Here is a 17,622-nt window from a genome sequence, read left to right as displayed (position 1 = left end):
CGGGGGGGGGGGATGTAGGCAGTGGGCGGGAAAGGCGGGACGGTGCATGCATACATACATACATACATTTATGGGTGTATAATGACGACCTGATCGTAAGACTGCAACCTGATTGCTACCATGGACATCGGCCGCACACGGCCGCAGTTGCCAAACTAATTGCCAACCTATTCATCTCAGAAATGGCAGGATAAAAATGGCGAACGGAATGGCTCAGAGGAAACGGCCGCGGACTACCGCGCCGAGGAGGACGCTTGGAAATGGCGGCGCGAGAAAACCGACAGAGCTTCCCAACGCTGGCAGGGCAAAAGCAGCTCCAAAGCGGATTAACGCCTTTAACGTAGTAACGCTGGACGGCCACAAATACAGCTCGGTGCTGGAGTTGGAAACCATTGACCTCGTCGTCCATTGGCCCGCGAGGTCCGACCGCAATGACTTAATGGCTTAGATACATGGACCATTAGGAACAGCTATTCGGTCGACGCTGGGGCAGCATTTCAGCTCTGCCGAGTTCAACTGGTGGGGCGGCCCACGCATTGAGAAGCGGCTTTTATACGCAGCTGGGGCTGAGAGCAACATCGCGATGGACTTTTCCATATTGGTGCCAAAAGGTGGATTGGCGTACTTGTTCGAGGCCTACGGTGAACGCATTCGCGTTAGTGGGGTGCAACTGTGCCCCAACGAGGACCCCATCGAGGTGGAGCTGCAGATCAAAAGCCTGCATAAAGTCTTGCCGGTACAGTGGGAGATTAAGGGACTACCCACCAAACTCTGTTTACGGCCTCAAGCAAGCCCCACGTTGCTGGTACGAGAAGCTGGCAGCGGAGCTGGGCAAGCTAGGCTATGAACCGTCTGCGTCCGACCCCGCGCTATTCGTCAAGCGGGGGTCCGATGGCTCAATCGATGTGCTCGTGCACGTTGATGACATGCTGGTGGCGGCGGACAACCCGCAGTTGGTTGCGGCCGCCAAGGCGGCCATAGCTGGTTGCTTCGCAGTACGAGACCTTGGAGAGGCGCGCTACTACCTCGGCATGGAGATCGTCCAGGACCGCCGCAACCGCAGCATCATGCTCACGCAGCAGTGTTACGTGGAGCAGCTGCTTCAGCGCCACAGCCTGGAGAACGCCAAGCCACGTGCCACCCCGCTACCCCAGGGTACACGGGTTCTGCCAGCCAGTGACACCCAGCCGATATTGACGGACAGCAGTGGCTACCGCGCGCTGGTGGGAGAACTAAACTACCTCGCTACCAGCACACGCCCAGACATCGCACACGCTCTGAGCATGCTGGCGCGGCACATGTCCGCCCCCACCAAAGCGCACATGGGGCTCGCTCTGGGTGTGCTGCGTTACGTCTCTGGCACTCGGGCGCTTGGTCTACGTTACTGTGGCGACGCCAGCAATTTCTGTGAACTCAGCGTCCACGGGGTCGCTGAGTTTGGTGGGTAGTCCCTTAATCTCCCACTGTACCGGCAAGACTTTATGCAGGTTTTTGATCTGCAGCTCCACCTCGATGGGGTCCTCGTTGGGGCACAGTTGCACCCCACTCACGCGAATGCGTTCACTGGAAGTGGCGTTGGATGGCGCGGAATCAGTTCCCTCCTTCCTACAGGCCATGGAAACATTTGCCCAGGCATCCGGCCAGCGACTCAATCTGGAGAAAGTGGAACTGCTATGGATTGGCCAGCAGCGACAGCAACAACAGCAGCCGGCGCCAGCAGCAGGACTCCAGCTAACAGACCCCCAGCAGGAGACAATCGGAGGTGGTAACCACTGCTACTGCCCTGAGCCTGCCGATAGACAACCAGGTGACCCCACCACAGCCGGACTGGACGAAGAGGATGGGAGAGGCCAAACAGCGGATGCAGCATCTGTCCCGCTTCCCGCTGTCAGCATTTGGAAGGGCGACGGCGGCGTCGGCGTATGGCTTGCAGACGGTCACCTGGCACATGGAGCATGGCGGACTGGCCCCAGACCGCATGCTGGACGAGATAGAGCGACTCACGGCTCGCCTGGTCGACCGCCAACAAGGCCCGGATGATCCTGGCCGACGCTTGACTGGCGTGCCCAAGGAACTCCTGATTGGTCACCCATCGACAGGAGGCTTTGGTCTGCTGCCCCTCCGGCAACACATCCAAGCCCGGCATGCGGTGTGGGCTGCTCGTTTTGTCATCGCAACCCTAGGGCTGCGAACAGGCAACACGAGAACAGATACAGGCGCAACACAGATATGCAGGTGGGCGGAGGTATCCACCCCTGGGTCCGCACGCTTTCAGCCTACCTTCTGCTCACGAACCCCGCTTTCCAGCCGTGGGCCCTGACAACCGCGAGCCCAACTGGGACCTGGCTTGGGACTCGTGACCTGCCGAAGGATATCAGCCGGATTGTGGGAGCCCTGGGGCACTTGCCGCCACCAGAGGACATCGGGACCAACCCGCTGACACCCGGTGACTGGTGCTGGGCGACTGCATTATGGGGAAATCCGCTATTCCCCAATGCTGAAGGGACCGACCCGACGGACCGAGGCCGCCGCCCCGGCCTGGAGTACCAATACCCAGGGCTTGCCACCTGTAGGAAACTACAGACGGTAGGGGACCTGGTGCGGGTTTGGACCCTGGCAGAGAGCAGCGACCTAGCAACCCTCCCTAGGACGGTATGGCTGGAGTGGGCCCGGACTCACCTCGACCCGCTTACCACGATCTCCACGCGGGATAAACCCGTGACCCGGGCAGCCCTCGCGGCGCTGCATAGCAGCATAAACCCGGCCTGGCTCGAAGCTGCTAGAACGGTTGAGACCCGGCGACAGCAGCAGCAGCAGTAGCAGCAGCAGCGGGGGCTAACAGAACCGATGGCAGCAGCAACGGAAGGGGAGGAGGCTGTCATACCGTCACCAGCACCACTGCTGACCAGTATGCAAGCGATGGGTATGATTGTTGGGCGAATTGGGTGGCGTATACCTGGGATGGCGGAAGCCATCCCGCTGGCACGCCTCACGGTTCGCCTGGCGACACAGCTGCAATGTGGGCTTATGGAGGAGAGGAGAAGACGCCTGGTGGCTGAATTTGTGCGGGAGGCGACGGATCCTCAGGGCCCGTCGCCGCCGCCCCCCTCGGAAATCAGCCTATTCAGGGCGACGCAGGCCCGCGTATGGTCCGGGGTACGATGGGAGAATGAGAATAAGAAGACGTTGTGGCGGCTCGCAGTGGATGGCGTTCCCCTACCGGGCAACATGCACCTAGCCCGTATGACTCCAGAACGCTGTGGATGTGGCGGATTCAGTGGAGCAGCTGGTCAGCCATGCTCGCCACTCATGCATCACTTTTGGGAATGCCCGGTGGCGCAGGCGGTGCGGGCATATATCGACCGGCATCTACAGTCTTCTCAGGAAGCGGCGGTAGGGGGAGTCACCCGAAAGCAACTCTGGCTATTACTGGCCCCAACCGGATGCGAACAGGCCGTATGGGATATAATCGCCCTGTCGGCCTTGTCTGCCATGGAGGTTGGCAGATGCTGCCTGAGGGCAGCGGGCAGGAGGCAGGAACGAGCTGGGAGCCAAGGACCACAGAACCGGGAGCACGTGCAGCAGGTGCAGGTACCCGGCCCCAGACAGAGGCGGATAACGGACTTTTTCATCCAGGCCGACGGGGCGGGACCGCAGACGGGGCCTGCACTGAATGCGCCGGGCGATGAGGACCAAACGCAGGAGCGGAACACGGCGACAGGGGCGGTAGCAGCAACGGCAGGCGCGGCGGCAGCAGCACCTGCAGCAACCCCTTGGAGCGGGCCTGCGCCCGGGCAGTGGTGGACTTCTGGGCGCGTCTGCGCTCCTTCACGGCGCTGGGCACCCCGCGGAGAGGCTGGGACAGGGTGGGACCCGACCACCCGATCCTGTCGGTTTCAGAAGGCGCACTGCGGTGCGCCGAAGCGGTGGAAATTATTGCCTAAGAGCGCTTTGAGCTTAGTTTGTAGGGCAGGGCTCGGGGGGGTATAGGAGTTCGAGGGGGATGGGGGTTGGAGGGCAAGGGAATAGGTGAGAGGGAACCCCGAGACGGGAGAGGGAGAGGAGAAGGACGGGGAATGGAGGCGGTCACGTCGTGCAGGGAAGAACCCTTTTTCTTCACTAGTGCCGCTCCGAGGTTGTAGGGTGCTGGAGAGCCGGGGGGAGGTGGGGTCGCTCGGACAGGGGAGGGGGGAGATGGCGGTGAGAGCGCCAAAAGGACGTGGGTTTTCTGGTGTGTGGGAGGTTGAGGTCTGGTGGGGCTCGGATGAGGGGGAGGTGTGGCCCGAGGAGGGCCATTCTATTTAGACACGTCTTCTCTGTGGGACTGGGTTGCTTGGTGAGAGACGAGGGTGAGAGCGGTGCAGTACGAGACATGGTGAATAGGTTTCTGGAGGACCAACCGTTCAGGTTAGTGGCGGTAAGGGGGAGGCGCCGCGCGGGCTACATTCCTCCCCCTGCGGTATTCTGGAGGGTCTAGGAGCTGTGTGTCGTGGCAACGCTATCGCTTTTGTGGTTTCGCCGGTCTATCCCGGGCTCCAGCAGTGGTGATCGGGCTTGTGCGTGGTCCCTTTTCTTTATAAGGCTACTTCTCCCCTGGACCAGCCCAGGAAGGGACAGGTGGTGGAGGTCAGTCCTTTTAAAGGTGGTTGCAAGACGTCGTGTGGTGTCGAGCTCTCTTAGCCTTTCTCTCTTGGAAGTTTTTTGTTGGCCTGTTAGGTATATCAGGAGCCCTCCCCTGCCGGGACTACCCTAACCGAATTTTTGTTTGTTTGTTTCTTCCCTTAGAATCCCGTTTTCGTGGGTGGTGTTTTGGGGGGTTGTTTCAGAGAGCCTTTGACTTTGCCCTAGCTGAGACTTGTGGACTCGCTCTAGCGGGACCTGAGAGCCCTTCGTGGTGTCTTCACTGCAGCGCCATCCCCGGATGGAGGGGCTGCGGAGTGGCTGCGTAGAGTGTTGGCAGTCTGAGTCGGGGTCGGGAGCACACAAGACTAACCGACTTGTGCTGTGTGCTCCCGACCCTTGCGCTGTGTTTCGGCTTCGGCCCCCGGCTCTCGCGGCCCACAGTGTAATCCAAGTCATACATACATACATACATACATACATACATACATGCATACATGTACTCTCACCCGCCGTCCCCCCCTCCCCCTCCCCCTTCCCCCTTCCCTCGCTGCCTACCGCGTCCGAGTCACGGCCCAAGGACGGGAACACCGCATCCGCGCCGCTGAAGTCCTCATCCTGCGTGTAGCTGGACTTGGTGATGATACAACTGAGGGGGGGATGGGGGGTGTGTGTGCGTGTGTGTGTGTGCGTGTATGTGTGTGTGTGAGAGAGAGAGGGAGGGAGGGAGGGGTGATGGTGATGATGTAAGGGAGGTTGCGAAAACGGGGAGGGGGAAAGTCATATGATGATGCAAGCAACAGAGAACCAACAACAACAACTGCCGTACGATGTACAAAGTACGGAAATGCCCCTGAAGACCACTCACGTCATTCCAGCCGCCTTGGCTGCTTGGAGCCCAATTCGCGAATCCTCCACCACCACACATCTGGGTGTGGGTGTGGGTTTGGGTCGGGGTTGGGGGGGGGGAAGAAGTGATTGGGGGGAGGTGAGGTGGGGTGGTGGGGTGGTGGGAGGAGAGAAGGACAAAGCGAAGGGCGAAGGTGGTGGTCATTGATTGACAAAACATCAATATAGCGGTTCTAAAACCGCGAGAACCCCCAAACTCTCTCTCTCTGTCTGTCTGTCTGTCTGTCTCTCTGTCTGTCTGTCTGTCTGTCTGTCTCTCTCTCTCTCTCTCTCTCTGTCTCTCCCACCACCTGCACACCTGGCAGGGTCAACTCGCAGCTCGCGAGCCGCCAGCAGATAGATGGCTGGGTCCGGTTTCTTCTTAGGTACGACATCGCCTGCGGTAGTTGTACGGCAACAGCCGTACTGCTTAGAGGTCCGAAAATTTCCCTGAATGCGCCGCTGCAAGCCACATCCCACTTTCATCTCCATTCACACACACCCTGAATCGCATTGGCGGGGCCCCGCCTCTCCCCCACCTCCCACACAACTTCCCACCTTCCAATCTCCAATCCCCAATCCCGCCCCTCCCCCAAACAATTTTCAGTGGAAGGAGGGAAATCAGGGGGTAGGGTCCGGGGGGAAGGAGAACGACGGTGAAACACCACAATAAACCCATACCGCATAAACCCATGAAAAATCAATAAACCACACAACCCTAAAATCACAACCTAGCGTGCGAATGTGGATTGGACAGGAGGGGGGGTAGTAGTGGCGGCGGGATTGCTGTATGTATGTATGTATGTATGTAGTGGGAAGCTCAAGTAACGTATCGAATCGAGCCGAACCAAGGACTTCCAGAAAAAAGTCGACCAGAAAAAAAGGAGGAGCTGAAGCAAACCAGTAGTGAAGCTCATATGATACGACAGTCGTACACATACCCAACGTGGCGGCAGCGGGGAAGCGCGAAAGAGGGTGTGAGAGGAGGGGAAATTCGGTCGCTAGTCGGCAATACCGTGCGCAGCGCTCTCCATGACCACGACCACGGCAAACACCGTAAACACGGTAAACACCGTAAACACGGTAAACACGGCAAAGACCGTAGCGCGGGGCAAGAATGACACCACCGGGGCAACCACCCACCCGCAAAAACCCGCATAACCGCCGCCACCTCGCTGCCCAGCATCACCCGTACGATTGTGGATACGGCTCTCTCGTTTGATGTACTGCATACGGCAACCGGCACACCGGCGGAAATGGCCTCGCCTGTGCATGTGTGCGGGGGGAGAAGGCGGAGGGTGAGAGGGAGTCGTGTGCGTGTGTTTGAATTTGGATGCGGGAGGAGAAGGGTGAGAGAGAACTTACGAGCTGGGTCCTGAATATAAGATGCCACGTAACGCATATGTAAGGGTTTTAGGCTCCTTACGTCTGTCTGTCTGTCTGTTTGCCTGCCTTCCCAGGACAGAGGCAACCAGACCTCGTTCACGTGTCGGCCGTGATGTTGGTGTTTTACGTCACGGACGGCAGCCGAAGGGGAAGGTGGGGGTCTCCCGACCCCCTTCTTTTCCCGTACCTACCCCACATAGGGCCCTCCCTCCCCCGCCTGCTTGTCAGGGGGTGCCGTTGACTCTCAACAGTTCCGGTCGGGGGCCGCTCGCCTTCGTGCCGGTTACCCCCCTTCTAAATCACCCTCCCCCCCCCTTCCCTCCCCTTTCCCCTCCCCTCCTCACCCCCCCCAACCGGGGTCCCCGCAATACCTCACTCACCAATCAGGCGGGCCACTCCAGGCCGCAGGGGCATGGATCCAGAATCCACAAGATCCATAAACAGATCCGTTTTCAGCAGGTGGAGATCCTGAACCAGGGCCTTACGTTGGGCTGGATCCTGGAGCAGAAGGCACGGGGTTTGGAAAGAGTGATGAAGGGGGATGATGGAGGTGGTTATGATGGTGGTTATGATGGTGGTTATGATGGTGGTTACGATGGTGGTTACGATGGTGGTTACGATGGTGGTTACGATGGATACCAGGAAAGGGAAACAGGAGGCGCAACATGGTCCTCAGGGGTATATCCAGAACAGCGGCGAGTCACAACTCCATTCACATACACACCACCATCAGTGTGAACCACCCAACGCAGCTCATGTACGGAAGATTGCTGTACAATGTTCGTATTCACCTTGATGCTCTTGAACGGTTCCTTGTCTAGGTGGTCCTGGGCGCATTGAAGTTGTGCTCACAGGGTGATGTAATTGTGATTGTGATTGTGACGTGATGATGTTGGTGAGGGTGAGGGTGAGGGACAAGGAGAGGAGAGGAGGGGCACAGACTCAGCGCGTGGGAGGGGGGGGAGGAGGAGCAGGATGGCGACAGGAAACACGAGGGACGGAGGTGTCGTGTGAGGAATGGGTTCTTTAACAATACACCAAAAGATCGGCTGTCGATGTCTTCCCCCTCTCCCCTTGCATTTGCATCAACCGGATGTCCGAGGGAGGAGGGGGAGGAGGGGAGGAGGGGAGGAGGGGAGGAGGGGAGGAGGGGAGGAGGGGAGGAGGGGAGGAGGGGAGGAGGGGAGGAGGGGAGGGCTCAGGGCTTTAGGGTTTTTCTGCGGTGTAAGCATGAGGGGAAAGGTGAGGGGCTGAGGGTGAATAAGCGATGAAGGGCCGAGCGAGTGGGGGTTATCTGAGTAACGAAACCTCATACGGTGGCGGCCGTTGGGGGCGACCGTTGGTAAGGGGGTGGTATTTTGGTAACAGGTCGTTCCACCCGTCGCCGCCCGTTACTACCCAAGCCATGCACCCCGCCAGCTGGTCAGTTTCTGTTTCTGGATTTAAATGGAAACACATAGACAAACAAACAAACAGACAAACAGCCCACCACACATTGAAGTACTTGGTCATGCGTTCTTTGCCGCCGCCGATCTCGAGCAACTCGCCGTACAGGTCTACGTCCCAGACGTGATCCAGACCTGTACGGCATTAATAACCCAAGGACCCGTGAAAGCCCCGCGGTGGGAGAGAAACGGGGCCGGGGGGGGGGGAAAGGGGTTTGTGGTTGGCTGCGCGGACGTTTGAGGTACTGGCGGAGTGGGCGTATGCCTGCATCGACACAACGCAGAGCAACTAGCTGCTGGACCGAGCTGGGACACAGCCTCAAATAAATGATCTCGATAATAAATTTGCGCCAGCGGATAGCTGCTTTGGCATGACATGCTTGCGAAAGAGGCATGGTGAGTAAGAATGTGCTGACCTGGAAGCCTTCGCGAACCTAGTCGCACCTTTTCGCTTGAACGCCTCATTGAAGCTGACGCGGTGTCCGTCTCGCTCCGTATCCACAAGGACGCCGTCACAGTCAAACAGAAGGGCCTCAGGCAGCTGTTGCTGCTGAGCCTTCGCCACAATACAACGCGCAGCCACGGGGCGTATACCCGGCATTGCGGCCTTAAAAGGCGCACTCCTCAACGCACTTGGTCGATGAAGTTGTGACAGCATGTTTGGATCAATTAACCACTACCAACGTGCAAGCCACGCGTGAATTATGCACCGCACTATCGAATGTGCTCTTCCCAGACACCGGGGAGATATATGATTTATATAAAATTAATATCGTTACAAACTTTGGTACGGAGCACAAGGCTTTATCTTGCCGTACATGAGTCGCTTTCCAGCTCTTTCCGGAATTTCGCATAACAACGTGACGAAAATGAGTAATGACAAACATTCTTGAGACTTCATATGGCTCAGTATTGCTTTGAGCCTTCACTTCCTTCACACTTTCATCCATGGCCTTACTTCGCCATCGCGCAGCAAGTATCGTGTATCGTGCGAATATCTGAGGGAAGAATACCTCAGCAAACCTGGGTTCGCCAAAACAGATTGGGCGGTACTTTTCAGTTGCTGATCGTGGACATATGCTTCCGTACAACTGAAATCGCAGGGCGCTTCTTGAAACTAACGCCATCAGGCAAATCGGTATTTTTGGCGTTATTCCTATCAGTCCCAAAACGTTTCGGATGTTTACCGGCGCCAAGGAAAGACTGCTTTCGGGACTTTTGTTTGCCACACCGGGACCTGCAACCGGAGCCTATAAAGTCATTTCCAGCTCCGTTGCGGCCCGCAGATCCTGCTCCTCCTTTCCGGCCTCTAAACGCGACTGGAGCACTGGACCGGCGCAGGTGTTGTAGCAGCTGTAGATAGAATGGCACACATCTCGTGTAATAACAACGCGCAACGGCGCTCTGCCAGCATCTACAGAGGCCTTTCCCGCGGCCAGCACTTGTTTCAGATGAGAATTAGGACCGATCAGCATCCATGCAGCACTTCGCCTCACCCGCAACAAGCCCCAGGACCTGCCCGGAAGAGTTGATGTTTGGCCCGATGGCCTGTTGTTGCTGGCAGTGAGGTGGCAATGCTGGAAGGGGTTGTAGCCTGGCTTTTTGAGGGCAGTAGTAACAAGTCTGAAACTAGGTGGGCTCTACCTACCACAAATCCTTTGGGAAACTTCAGTCCTTGTTCATTCATACTCGTGTTTTGTGACTGCGCCAGGCAGCGGGCACCGCAGCCCGGTGTCCGGTGTCCCTTTTTTAAGTACTTTCTTACGGCTTTTGCTTCTTCAATCCGAAGAGGACAGCAATCAGCATAGGCGCTCAGAACGACGCTCCAATCCATCAAAGGACCAGACATACATCGCAGCGGCTATCGAGTTTGCAAAAACCCCATCAGCTGGTCCCACAAGATAGGACCCAGCTTCTGTGCAGTCTCCATCATCATCAGCAGCATGGACGTCTCCACGCCAGTCCTGCCCGACAGCGTGGTGCCGCACAACTGGCCCTTCCTGTTCACCTGCAGACAAGGGGGGAATTACAGGACCTAAACCCCAAGGCCGTTTCGAGGCGATGTCCTGCGCGCAAGCATTCGGGACACCTAGACGCCCTTGCAACCCCATTTAAGGAACAAGCGGGCAGGCTGTGCGTTAGGGCACCACCCTGTGGTGGAGTTCCCGAAGCAACTCAGCAAACCAAGACTCAGCTAACCACCTCACAGCACAGAAAACCGTCTTCAGCAGCAGATCCCCCCCTTGACAGCGGCCTCCAAAGGATTCAGAAACGCTAAGAAGCCCACCCCCTCACACATATTATCGCACATGTTCCTCCCTCCTCCAGCTTATGGAACAAAACATTAGGGACAGCCCTCGGCTCTTAGGACCCCCCCTACCCCTCCGGGCTCCAAGTGTGTATAGACTCTTCCCCCGGGTAACACCTCGGGTTGGAGGGTGGTAACGCAACTCCAGGAGGCGGTGTAACACACACATGCGCACACAATCAAAACCTTAAAGCAAGACATCAATACAGCTTGTTTCGGATGATGATACGGACCACACCACCTTCACAGCGAACCCACGGCACTCACAGCAACGTGCAAAGCGCTGGTCGAGCAGCGCTCCTCCTGCGCTGTAAGGTCCATCACACATTGGGAGCCCACCTGCAAAACAACAACACAGTTGAACAGCAAAGTGACCCACGATTAGTTTTACTTGGGGTTTTACTTGGGGTTTTAGGGTTGTAACATTTTGCCCTTCTCTCCTGAACTCCCATTGACCCTCGTGGATATGGACACAGCCAGCCCCCCCCCCGAACCCGCATAGCAGCAACCCCCCCTGTAGCAGTTTAAATTGGAGGTCTCAGGCTGAGCGGGGCCATGAGTGGGTTTTTCCCACCTTCCAGAAACCCCAAACCTTACCCCTCCCCTTTACCCTTCCTACAGCGCCTCCGTACTACTCCACATCAGTTTCCCTCCCGCTCCCCAAACGTTCCTATGATCAGCAGCCTCGGTATCACCTCAATTGATGTACACACACATATATATACATATATATAATTTTAGTAAACTAAAATTAGGCATAAACAATACTGTATATCGTACATGCATACATGCATACACACGCACAGACCCACCCGCGAGGTCGTCACGACGAGTGGAAGTGCGGACACATCCAGGCGCCACGCGGCCCCCGGGCTGTCGTCCAGCTCAATCTCCTCCTCGCCCGCCGCGTCCCGCACCGCCTCCACCTGAAGTGAAGTGAAGTGACGCGGGGGGTGCGGGGGGAGCGGGGGGTGCGCCGCCGTGTCATGAGGGCCTACGGCAGTGCTCCCCTCCCTCTCCTGGACCCTCTCCTTTATCTTCCACCACCTTTATCTTCCACCAACTCTATCTCAGCACATAAACCGCAAACACATCTCCAACAACCCATTCATAAGAAGTCTAATGACAAATGTGGGCATCATTGCGGACTTTTCCCAAATGTATCGGGTTGTTTATATCTTACATATATGCTGAGGTGAGAGAAATGAAAGTCGGAGCATCGATTCCGGGCGGGTACGGACGGGATAAAATTCCTGTTCTACGGGCGAATGCACCCCCATGCCGATGGACAATGATGGACGACCCAGTTATAGTGAGAGACCTGCGAGCCGACGCAGAATGGTTAGATATCGCCACCATAATCGCCACCATATTTGTCAGCTTCCACGGGAGGTGCTGGCGGTGGTAGGTGCGGGCGCTGATCCCTAAGTCGCTGAAGTCGCGGCACTCATGGGTGATGAGAATGAGGTGATGAGGGCGTGTCCCGAAACATAGCAGGAAGGGCAAGCGGCAGTATGGCCTGCTGCCAGCAGGCTCGTGCTGGCCGCGGGCGTGACTATTACCTGCCCGCTCCTTCACACCAACGCACATGCATCTTTAGATGTTCATATCATCTTCTATTCCAACGCAAACGTTCTTTACACCCCTCAAACACCTGATAGAGCCACATACTGCAGCAGCAGCAGCAGCAGTAGCAGCAGCGCCACACCCCTCAAACAGCGGAAATAAAACAGCAGCAGTAGCCCCCCTCCTCAACAGCGCGTTTAAATCAGCAGCAGCAGCAGCACACCGCGGGGTTCCACCCACGGACCTTTGGTATTCTGGTGTGCTGCAGTGCCGCCAGAGTGGCCGCACTGACCGCCCCGAGCACATTGCCGTCGTCGTTCAGCACCAGAGCGTCCACGAACAGCACCCAGGCGGTCTTGCCAGGCAAGATGCACAGCTTGGACAGGTCCAGGCCAGGGCCGGGGGTGCCGGAAGAAGAAGAGGGAGGCGCACCTCCTGGCGGGGGGGAAGGGAGGAGTGGAAGTGGCCTTGGATTGTGGTGCATTTGAGGTGGATAAGGTGCGCACAAGGGTGGATAAAGGGGTTGCCACGTTGGTAAGGCCTTATGTGGCCGTATGTGCCCCTTCGCGGTAAAGTTGAACAGTAGAATATATTTACCCCTCCTCCTCCTCCTCCTCCTGAATTTACATAGACGAGGTGTAACACCGTGGTGATACATACATACATACATACATACATACATACATACATACATACATACACACAAAGAGGCTTTCTTTTTTTTATAGGGGAGTGACGTAAAATCCCGCTACCCTCCAGCCGCCGTTGTCGAGCGAGCTCACGGAGGTGCGGGGAAGCGGCAGTTGGAAGTGTGCCGTCATACGCTGTGTGATGTTTTGGTGAAGGGGGGTGAAGGGAGGGTTGCACGGACACCCCACCCCTACCCCCACCCCGGGTAGTTCTCCTTCTGGAGGGAAAGGGGCAGCTGCCCCTCCCCATGCCCCTGCACGGCTAGTAGTGGTAGTAGTATGCACCAGTACTCCGCGGTGACAGTTTACATACATACATACATACGTACGTACATACATACGAGGAGGCCCTCGTGGTTGTACCCCTCATGGATGCCGGGCCTCTCTCACCGACTCCTCCGCCGCCGCCGCCTCCTGCCCGACCGCTGGGCGCCAAGCTGGACTCAATGACGGCGGCGATTTGCTCGCCGTACGTTTCACCAAAGCGACCCTGTGCATACAGACACCCGGCAAGGCACCAGGGTGCGTGTACGGAATTGTTTGCCTCAGGCCGTGAGTGTTGTAAGATTTGGTTTCGGAGGTGCGCACCTTGTAGATGGGAGATGCACAGGGAGAAAACTCCACCGTGACCTGGAGTCGTCCCTGGTTAGGTGCCGAAGATGATGGCGATCCGACTTCCACCTGCAGTAGTTTTGCATGGGTTTCGTTTAGGCAAGATTGACCGCCACCAAGACGAGCTGATACAGAGGAAGCATTACGCCGTCAAGCTCCAGCTTACTTTAACGCCAACGATCACGTCCGTTGCGCCCATGCGCAAGCGTGCTGACCCGGCAGCCTGTGCGATGACACCAAGCTCTAGCTCCACGGGTCTCATGTCATGGCAGCTGCGCCCATCTAGCCGGACATCATTTTCTATGCTAATCTGACAAAATGCGGCCTCGCCAGTGCTTGCCATATCAGCTAAATTTAGGGAGCGGCGGCTATGTTCCTAAAGATTCAGAAAGTATCGCGATTGACGCGTTTAAGGATTGTAATTTATAGCCAATATCCTTGGCATCGACGCTATCACTAAGTCATAAGATATTACGGTCTCGCATTTAATTAAACTTCCGACTCGGCCCGCCTCCCTCCAACCCCGCCCATAACAACATCAAAAAAATTTGGCGTTACAAAAAAAGAAGACACACCGTTAGCAGGGCAAAGATGCAACGTATAATTTGCAGTTAAGGAGTTTGATGCCTCAACAGTTGGTTGGTACTACACAAATGCAGAGACTGAAACGCTGTCGAGCTTGCTACGATAACAGCTGAATATCCATAACGTTTTGCTAGGGTATGAATATCTCCACATAAGCGGTTTCCAATCCTAGGCAGCCCCAACTCCATCTGCGACCCGGCGGTTCGCAACGTTTTCGACAGCGCCAATACGTCAAGGGGGACTTTCCTGCAAGGCAGCATGTCGCAATACATAGGACCACATGTACACGGAAAAAATAATGAGTCTTGGGCCCCACCCCAACGAGGCCCCGCAGCAACTCTTCCTCCCTGGCTGCCGACAGTCTTCAGCGTCGGCGTCTACTTGGGCCTGGGCCCTAAGCCCGCAGTCTTCGTCGCTCTTTCCATGGTCCTTTTCACATACGTCGGCGGCCTTCTGTCGCTGCCACTCCCGGCAAGTCAGGCAAAGGCTAATTTCGAACGTCCATCGATCCTGTTTGGCAATAAGTTTAAAAAGCGCATACAAACATAAAAAGCTACACAAGCTACTTGGCCCATCTTTGTATCCCATCACTCCATTTCCTGCATCTTGCATTCTCTGTTACCGCATCCCATGTTCGCATGTTCACATCGCCCAACTGGCCCCAGAAACGTTAATGGCTTTTTCCCGTCGTACCGTCCGCCGTACCGCCCGACCAGTCCGGTCTCACAGTCCCACACTTCACAAGGAATCCCGACTGCTGCCGCTCGCTTGCCGTACTGCTTCCCGTACTGCTTCCTTCGTACGACCTGCCCTCAGTTACAAGTGGCTCTGTCGTGCATTCCAGCAGCCGCCGCAGCCGCCTACCGGAGCCTCCTCCGGCGGCGAAGCAGGATGCTGCTCACGCCCGGAAGTAGAGCTCTACGACCCGTGGGTCAGCCCAATCGGCCCTCAACCAGGTGGGTATATTTATTAGGTCTTGAAGTCGTTTGCAACATTCATCTCCACGCCCTCCTGCCCCCATGCCCGCGGCCTCCCGGCCTCCGAAACCGTTATCGCCTACCCCCCTCTGCCCCCCTAATAGCATCATTGATAGCATCCATCACCCAACTCCTTCACACCCAACTCATTCACCAAATGCCTGTCGTCAGTCGCCCCCTGCCCCCTTCTTCCCGCGGCGCTCTGCAGCCATCATCATCATCATCAGCAGCAGCAGCCGCTGATAGAAAACAGCCGTCTCATCTCCCGACCCGCGGGCACCAGCCAGCCGGCTACAGCCGCTACAGCTACTGCGGCTGATGCCCCCACAGCCCACAGCCCTGGTGGGCCCCAGACAAGCAGGCGGGCGGCGTCCGGGGCGCTGTCGGGCGGCGGCTTAACTTCCCGCACCGCCGCCGCCGCCGCCGCCGCAATAACAACAGCAACGGCCGCCGCTGAGCCCGCAGGCCCCCTTTCCGAAAACAATACCGCGGCGTTGGCGGCGGCAAGTTCCATGTCTTGTTGTGCAACCCGTGACCCACGGGTCATGGCCCAGATGGGTCAAGGGCGAGGAGGGGTACGGCGGGAGATACGTCATGACGCGGCGGCAACTGAGGCCACAGCGGGGGGTGAGGTCCGATCCCACACGAACACCGTTTCACAGGCAGTCGCACCAGCAGCAGCAACCGGCGCTGCGACGGCGGCGGCGGCGGCGGCGGCGGCGGCGGCGGCGGCGGCGGCGGCAGCCCCTTCCCCGCCGCAGTCGCGCGTTAGCGCCCCAGTCTCACTGACCCATGGGGCACTGCGGGCCAGTGTGGCAGCGGACGGCGGCGAGGACGTCAAGGTGACATCCAGGAGACGTACGGCAGCCTGGGCCACTGCCGTGACAGACGCGGCGGAAGCAGAGGCGGCGACGATGGCGGCGGCAGCCTCCGCTGCTGCAGCTGCTGGGCCTAGCAGCAGCAAACCCAACCGGCAAAGAAACGCCGTGGTTGTGGGCAGCGGCGGCGGGGGAACATGGGGAGACACGGACATGAGGGTTGTCGCCGCCGCCGTCGCCGCCGCCGACTGTGGCGGTGGCGGTGGGCGAGCCGTGGAGGACGAGGACGAGGAGGAGGAGGGCGGAGCAGCGGCTGCTGCTGTCGCCGCCGCAGCCGCAGCCGCAGCCGCCTTCAGCGGCAGGCAGGGCGCCTGGGCTGAGCTGCCGCTGACGGCATTCTCCGAAGTTGTACGACTGGTGGGGGATTCGGAGCGGCGGTAAGCAGCTAAAACTAAAAATGGCCGAGAGAGCCGCGGGCCGCGGGAGGGGTGGGGCCCGCTTCCCGATCAACTCACACCAGGGGAGCCATGCGAGTCCTGTCCTAATGCAATCAATACAAAGCAACCTTGTGATCAATATATTGTCGTCAGTTTTTTCGTCAATTTAGCTACTCGTTATCGCATCCCCTCCTGTCGTACACCCCCCCACCCCGGGGAGGAGCATCCGCCTCGTGTGTCGAGAGTGGCTGTCGGCTTCCGGGGTTTGTACGACTTTCCTGAGACCCCCCCGGGCCGGATCGCGCCACTTGGACGTCCTGGCCGCCAACTTCCCCCTCACGACCTCCCTGGACTTGTCAGCTGCCCTGCACGTGAGTGGGAGGTTGGGCGCCGTTTGGTGGTTGGTGGTTGGCGGTTGGCGGTTGGCGGTTGGCGGTTGGCCGAAGATGGAAAAGGTGGATAGGGGCACCAGGATGGCCAGGTGGAGCCCGTGGGGGGTTGGAGAGAAAGAGGAGAGGGTTTTGGTTGGATCCGGATCCGGATCTCAGTTCTGGAAGGCCGCGCCATCGTCATCGTCGTCGTCGTCGTCCGCCTCCTTCTCCTCTTCCTCCTCATCCTGGCCGGTTGCTTGGCTAGCTGCGTATGTGGTCGTTTCTTGCGTTGTATGCCTCATCCCATTCCCCGCGCCATCATCAGCAGCATCGGCATCATGCTGCTGCTGCTGCTGCTGCTGCTGCTGCTGCTCCCTTGTCCCGCGTCTGAACGGATACGTCCGCGAAACACACACGCCGGTGCCTGGTTTCCCCTCCCCTTCCCCCCGCGAGCAGCACATCACCCCCAGCCGCATCCGGCCAGTGGCCACCATGCGCCACCTCTCAGCCCTCATCCTGGGCTGTCCCGCAATTGGATCCAGTCCAGGCTCCGGAACCGGATTCTGTGGCAAGCCGGGATGCCGTACACAGATCTCCGTCGCCAGCGGTGCCGCCGCCGCCGGCGGCGGCGCTGCCGCTGCCATAACGGACAGTTGCGTCCGCGAGCTGGCATCCTTGCTGCCACGAAGCGCTGGAGCTGCCGCCGCCGCCGCCGCCGCCGCCGCAGGCAGCTTTCTGCCGCCGCCGCCGCCGCCGCCGTCCTCGTCCCCCTTCTCCCACCCTTACGCTAGAGGCGGAGCGCTACTCGACGGCCCCTCCCTGGGGCTCAGCAGCTTGCGAGAGCTGAGCTTAGCTCAGTGTGTCCACGTCAGCGATGCAGGTAGTCTGGGAGTGTGTGTGTGTATGTTTGTATGTATGTG

At 58.1% G+C, this 17,622-nt stretch overlaps 3 protein-coding genes across 3 annotated transcripts in view; 1 reads left to right on the top strand and 2 right to left on the bottom strand.

The window, feature by feature from the left end:
* Positions 1–3,931: 3,931 nt before the first annotated feature.
* VOLCADRAFT_104725 (uncharacterized protein) lies at positions 3,932–8,940 on the bottom strand (the record flags this gene model as incomplete). The annotated part of the gene is made up of 9 exons (XM_002950298.1): positions 3,932–4,961; positions 5,179–5,269; positions 5,489–5,548; positions 5,828–5,906; positions 6,652–6,774; positions 7,275–7,392; positions 7,686–7,721; positions 8,389–8,474; positions 8,784–8,940. The coding sequence occupies 9 exons, from the start codon at positions 8,938–8,940 to the stop codon at positions 4,869–4,871; spliced, it is 843 nt and encodes a 280-aa protein (XP_002950344.1). The 3' UTR covers positions 3,932–4,868.
* Positions 8,941–10,200: 1,260 nt separating this feature from the next.
* VOLCADRAFT_90878 (uncharacterized protein) lies at positions 10,201–13,857 on the bottom strand (the record flags this gene model as incomplete). The annotated part of the gene is made up of 8 exons (XM_002950297.1): positions 10,201–10,347; positions 10,915–10,986; positions 11,460–11,573; positions 12,458–12,648; positions 12,996–13,037; positions 13,293–13,392; positions 13,491–13,583; positions 13,681–13,857. 8 exons carry the CDS (start codon positions 13,855–13,857, stop codon positions 10,201–10,203), a joined length of 936 nt encoding a protein of 311 aa, XP_002950343.1.
* Positions 13,858–15,588: 1,731 nt separating this feature from the next.
* Positions 15,589–17,622, top strand: part of VOLCADRAFT_117580 (uncharacterized protein) — a gene marked incomplete at both ends in the record, with an annotated part of 7,071 nt that continues 5,037 nt past the window's right edge. The window contains 3 exons of the mRNA XM_002950424.1: positions 15,589–16,331; positions 16,552–16,702; positions 17,159–17,582. Coding sequence (XP_002950470.1) covers positions 15,589–16,331; positions 16,552–16,702; positions 17,159–17,582 — 1,318 coding nt within the window. The remainder of the gene's footprint in view (positions 16,332–16,551; positions 16,703–17,158; positions 17,583–17,622) is intronic.

This window comes from Volvox carteri (assembly GCF_000143455.1).
Source record: "Volvox carteri f. nagariensis unplaced genomic scaffold VOLCAscaffold_18, whole genome shotgun sequence".
NCBI classification, from domain to species: Eukaryota; Viridiplantae; Chlorophyta; class Chlorophyceae; order Chlamydomonadales; family Volvocaceae; genus Volvox; species Volvox carteri.
The sequence above is the reverse complement of the archived record's forward strand: the minus strand, read 5'-3'. Positions and strand labels throughout refer to the sequence as shown.